This window comes from Sodiomyces alcalophilus (assembly GCF_042370955.1).
Source record: "Sodiomyces alcalophilus JCM 7366 unplaced genomic scaffold ACRALscaffold_3, whole genome shotgun sequence".
Taxonomy (NCBI): Eukaryota; Fungi; Ascomycota; class Sordariomycetes; order Glomerellales; family Plectosphaerellaceae; genus Sodiomyces; species Sodiomyces alcalophilus.
In genome coordinates, this window is record NW_027263534.1 from 6450202 (window position 1) to 6454326 (window position 4125).

The 4125-nt window shown below is 50.1% G+C and overlaps 1 protein-coding gene across 1 annotated transcript; it reads left to right on the forward strand.

Moving 5' to 3' along the window:
* The first annotated feature begins 289 nt into the window (after positions 1 to 289).
* ACRALDRAFT_1049406 (uncharacterized protein) lies at positions 290 to 3584 on the forward strand. Its single transcript, XM_071015596.1, has 4 exons — positions 290 to 401; positions 463 to 2538; positions 2591 to 3031; positions 3097 to 3584. The coding sequence occupies exons 2-4, from the start codon at positions 516 to 518 to the stop codon at positions 3423 to 3425; spliced, it is 2793 nt and encodes a 930-aa protein (XP_070876220.1). The 5' UTR covers positions 290 to 401; positions 463 to 515; the 3' UTR covers positions 3426 to 3584.
* The last annotated feature ends 541 nt before the right edge of the window (positions 3585 to 4125 follow it).

Below are 4125 nucleotides of genomic sequence, written 5' to 3' on the forward strand. Positions count from 1 at the left end.
ACTACGCGGGCTCGCGTAACCTTCCTAATTAGGTTTGGGACGCTTGTAAATAGTAGACAGGCCGCTTGCAAATAGTGGTACTCGGTGGGGTAAGCGGTTAGTCGGGGGGCGGACTTACTTGACCACTTCCGGGCCGCAACAACCTGTTCCGTTCCTAATTGGGTCCGATCCAGCCTGTGCAACAGATGTGGCATGTATTTAATTTCGGGCCCGGAATAACTGGTTCCGTGCCTCTATGAGCCAGCCTGTGCCACAGAAATCCCTGTCATCCTCTTGCTCAAGTCTGCACCCGCGCCTGTCCAACGTGCTACGGGGAGTTTTTTAGTGGATTGACCATCACCAGGGCGCTTAATTGACCTGCCCATCTCGGCCCTTTACACTAGGTCCAAGTCGAGTTCAAGGTGTGTTCCTCGATTTTCTGCTTCCACCAACATGTGTTTATCTTCCTAATCCACTTTAAAGAGACGGGCCATCTGAATCCGCGAGGCTTTTCTCATTTCGTTAGCTGATCCGGCATGCAGTCTTGCGGTAACATGGATCGTGATGCAACCCACGGTCTGGTAGCTTCTTGTGAACCTGCCCCGCACGATGCCCTCGAAGCTGAATTCTTCGCCAATGCGCTGGATGACTGCTTGGCTGCGCAAGGCACAGTAGAACAAAGACGAGAGCGGCTTCTTCGTCTCGTCGACAGCCTTTACGAGCACGCCGCATACAAGTTACAGAAACTCCGCAGCCATCCCATCGGTGTTCGGCCAAGCGCTGAAATGGATGTTGATGAGGTTGAGGTCGACCCTGTGTCTCTCATTCCCGCTCGAGAAACTGGCATGTGGGAATTGGAGGTCCAAACATGGGATCTTATACGGCACATTCTGCCGTTGAGATATCCGGATAAGGCAGGAAGTGCTGATCGGCAAGAAAGCCCAACTACAGAACAATACGAAGTCGGCGATCTTTGGGACAGGTTTATCTCAGTGTCCTACTCTGCTTCCGAGAGAAGAGCGGTCCTTGAATGGCTTCATCGAAGTGCAAGGCGGAGACCTAACGTCGACGACTTGGTTCGAGATCTGCAGCAAAATGCGGAGCGTGGCGAACTCATTTCTCATGGCTGGATTCATACACGTTCTGCCTTGAAACTCCGGAAAGGATATCTGGGATCATCTAGCCCTCCAGATTCTCCAGCGAACAATGTATCCCAGTCTCTGGCAGCTTCGGAAAGGACTCCTCTCGTGTCAAACCTAGACCCCGATGCTGTTCTGCGCCAGGGTCGTCAGCTCCAGCCGCAAGACGAATATTTTGAGCGGGCCATTTGGGTTGGCTGCTTGCAACTTCTTCAGAGGGGCTGCAGCCTTGACTATCTTCGCGATTGGTGCGCTGAGAGGACAGAGGGGTGGCGGGCTGTCTCCATGTCGGCTTTCGCGGTGACGACTAATGGTCCACAGTCAGGCATCAACCTGGATCCCAGTTCTGTCGCCCTATGGAGGCGAATGTGTTATGCCTTGGCTCGTCACGGTGGCACCGATAAAGTTGAAAGAGCGGTCTATGGCATTTTGTCTGGGGACATCCAGAGTGTGCAGAAGGTATGCAAGACATGGGATGACTTCATGTTCATGCACTACAATTCTCTCATACGCAGCGAGTTTGATGAGTATGTCCTCAGCCAGTGCCCGCCGGAAGTTTCTGCCAGTATACGCCAGTCCTTTCCCATCTTTGACGCCGTGCAGTATCACGGTGATGCAACAACCACAGAGAAGCGACTCGTAAGGTCGCTCTCGACCAATTCTCATACACGTACAGAGGCCTCCGAACCTTTTAAGGTGCTTCAGGCGGCCATAATCAGCAATGAGCTCCCGCAATTCTTCTACGAACAGGGCCTGCTCTTGTGCCAGGATCAGGATGCCACTGACAAAAACAACGGCCTTGAACCCGGTAGGTCCATGGATCGTCCTGATCCCAACACCCTCCGTGTTGCTGCCCACCTGCTCATCTTGCTTTCTGCTCTTGATGAGCTCTGTCCATCTTCATCTCAGCCGCCTACTTTCAGTCCAGAAATCCACATACGGCGAGTGCAGGAAATGGTCATTGGCGAATACGTTTCCGTGCTTCGACTTGCCCGGCTAGAGGAGCTTATTCCCCTGTATTGTTCGAAGCTAGACGCACCTCATGCCTATGAAGTCCTGAGCACAAGTTTGCGCCAGGTCACCGATTGCAATGCCCGGCGCCGCCAACTAAACCTCATTCAAAGATCGAGGCTTGATGTTGTCGAGTTTGTGAAGGTTCAGTCTCAGCTCGCTTTGTGTCGTTTGGAAAGGAGTCCAGAGTCGTCTCGTGTCCCACATAGTGCCTTCCGCATAATGCAAGATGGACCTACGTCTCTCAAATACGGGCGATTTATCAAGACTGACTTTTTTGGGGAAGACCCCGACACCATCCATCCTGATGACGAGGCTCTGATCTGTTCCTTGGAGTGGTTGCTTCTTGTGGATGAAGCTTGGCCATATGTCTTCGATATTGGCGTTAGGGCATATGAATATCTTCTCAGTATGTTCGTCTTGTCAGTCGTTTGGTTAGGTTGCCACTAACGTACTCTTAGGGACAATGCATTTAAATGCAGCAAGGCAACTCGCAAATCGAGTCCCTGTTCACCGAATCCTACAGCATAGAGGCCATGCTGGTCGACAAGACGAGTTGGATACATTATGGGTTCCTGACAAGGCCACAGAATTCTGGGCTACGCGGCTCGCGTCGGTAAACAACCTGGACATGTCTCCAGGATACCTTGCAACTCAAGCCAGAATATTCCGGGACATGGAATATCTCGTTAGAACCCTGGACACAATGGAGACCATTGCCGCGTTGACGGTGCTTTCCGGAGAGTGGGTGGGACCAATGTCCACTGTCTTTTGCCTCCCATTGCTAAATCCGTACAGGGAGACATCGAGACGACGAGACTTTTGGACACAGGTTGGCAACGAAGTAAAGAATGCCAAGGAATTCGTCCAGCCGATCTTGAACGGCTGGCTGCTAACAGAAGGTGAGGAGGGGCAATGTTCTAGAGGCCGAACACCCTGCGTTGCTCATAGGCTAATTGTGACGTAGGAGAACGTCCAGATCTCAGGACCATCCGCGAAATATACCTTCCAGAAGCCGTTCTTGCCTATATCAGTACCCTGCACTTCGCGGGCACATGTCTCTCCAAGGACTATCTGCTGGAGTGTCTGGACGTTGCTGCCGCAGTTGCGGAGAAAGAATCCGATATAGCCGCCTGTTTCATCAAGACAGGACGGATGCAGAATCTAGTGGAGGCTTTTGCTTGTTGTGGTAAGGCCCTCACGATTGTCGCAGGTGAAAGAAAGGTAACAGGTTCTACAACCAAGAAAATGCGCGAGCTTGGGTGGTCTCGTGATGTATGGTCGGTGACATCATAGGGACTGGACTACTCGTTGGTAAAAAAACAGCGTTTGACCTTGCAGAAATGTAATACGATCAAGTCATTAAAGTACGCGTAGATCCTCTTAATTTGTGTTTTGTTTATATATAAATCTTTAGCGCCCGTTCGATGATTTTAAAGCCATCTTAAAGAATTTTAATAGCATTATGCAAGGTATAGCGGATAATCATTAATGACGAGTAGTTTCCTAGCCACCTATGCGCGTTACCTGTCGCATAGGCTGGCCTAAAGTAGGTCCGGAACGGGTTATTCCGGGCCCGAAAGTGGGAGTGGATCTGCCGTAGGAATAAGGGCAGGAATTTAGGACTACGATCAGATATTTCTATGGAGTTAATTAAAATAATAGATCGATCGCTTATTTTATATAAGTAAGTTATACGCTATGTATAATAATTAAGAGTCTTATTTTGTACTTAATAACCTATTAAAGCTATTTACGCCGAGCTGCTTATAGCTATAACTATAACCTCTAATACGACTATCTATATAAGCCACGAAGACTAGGAGCTATAGCAACGCCTCTACGACGTTAGGGCCTATAGTAACGGAGTTTAGGACTTCCTACGCCCTGACGATCCAGCCCCTAAGCCATAGCGAGCCACCCGTCCCGAATTTACCTCCTACGCCTTTATCGCTAATTTTAACGGGCAGCCTATTAATATCTACGAGCTAACGGT

Excerpts from the sequence above, each read along its gene's own strand:
- ACRALDRAFT_1049406 (XM_071015596.1), top strand. The coding sequence starts at position 516 with ATGCAGTCTTGCGGTAACATGGATCGTGATGCAACCCACGGTCTGGTA. Across the intron at positions 2,539-2,590 it reads GGCATATGAATATCTTCTCA|GGACAATGCATTTAAATGCA; the intron begins GTATGTTCGTCT and ends ACGTACTCTTAG. Across the intron at positions 3,032-3,096 it reads CGGCTGGCTGCTAACAGAAG|GAGAACGTCCAGATCTCAGG; the intron begins GTGAGGAGGGGC and ends ATTGTGACGTAG.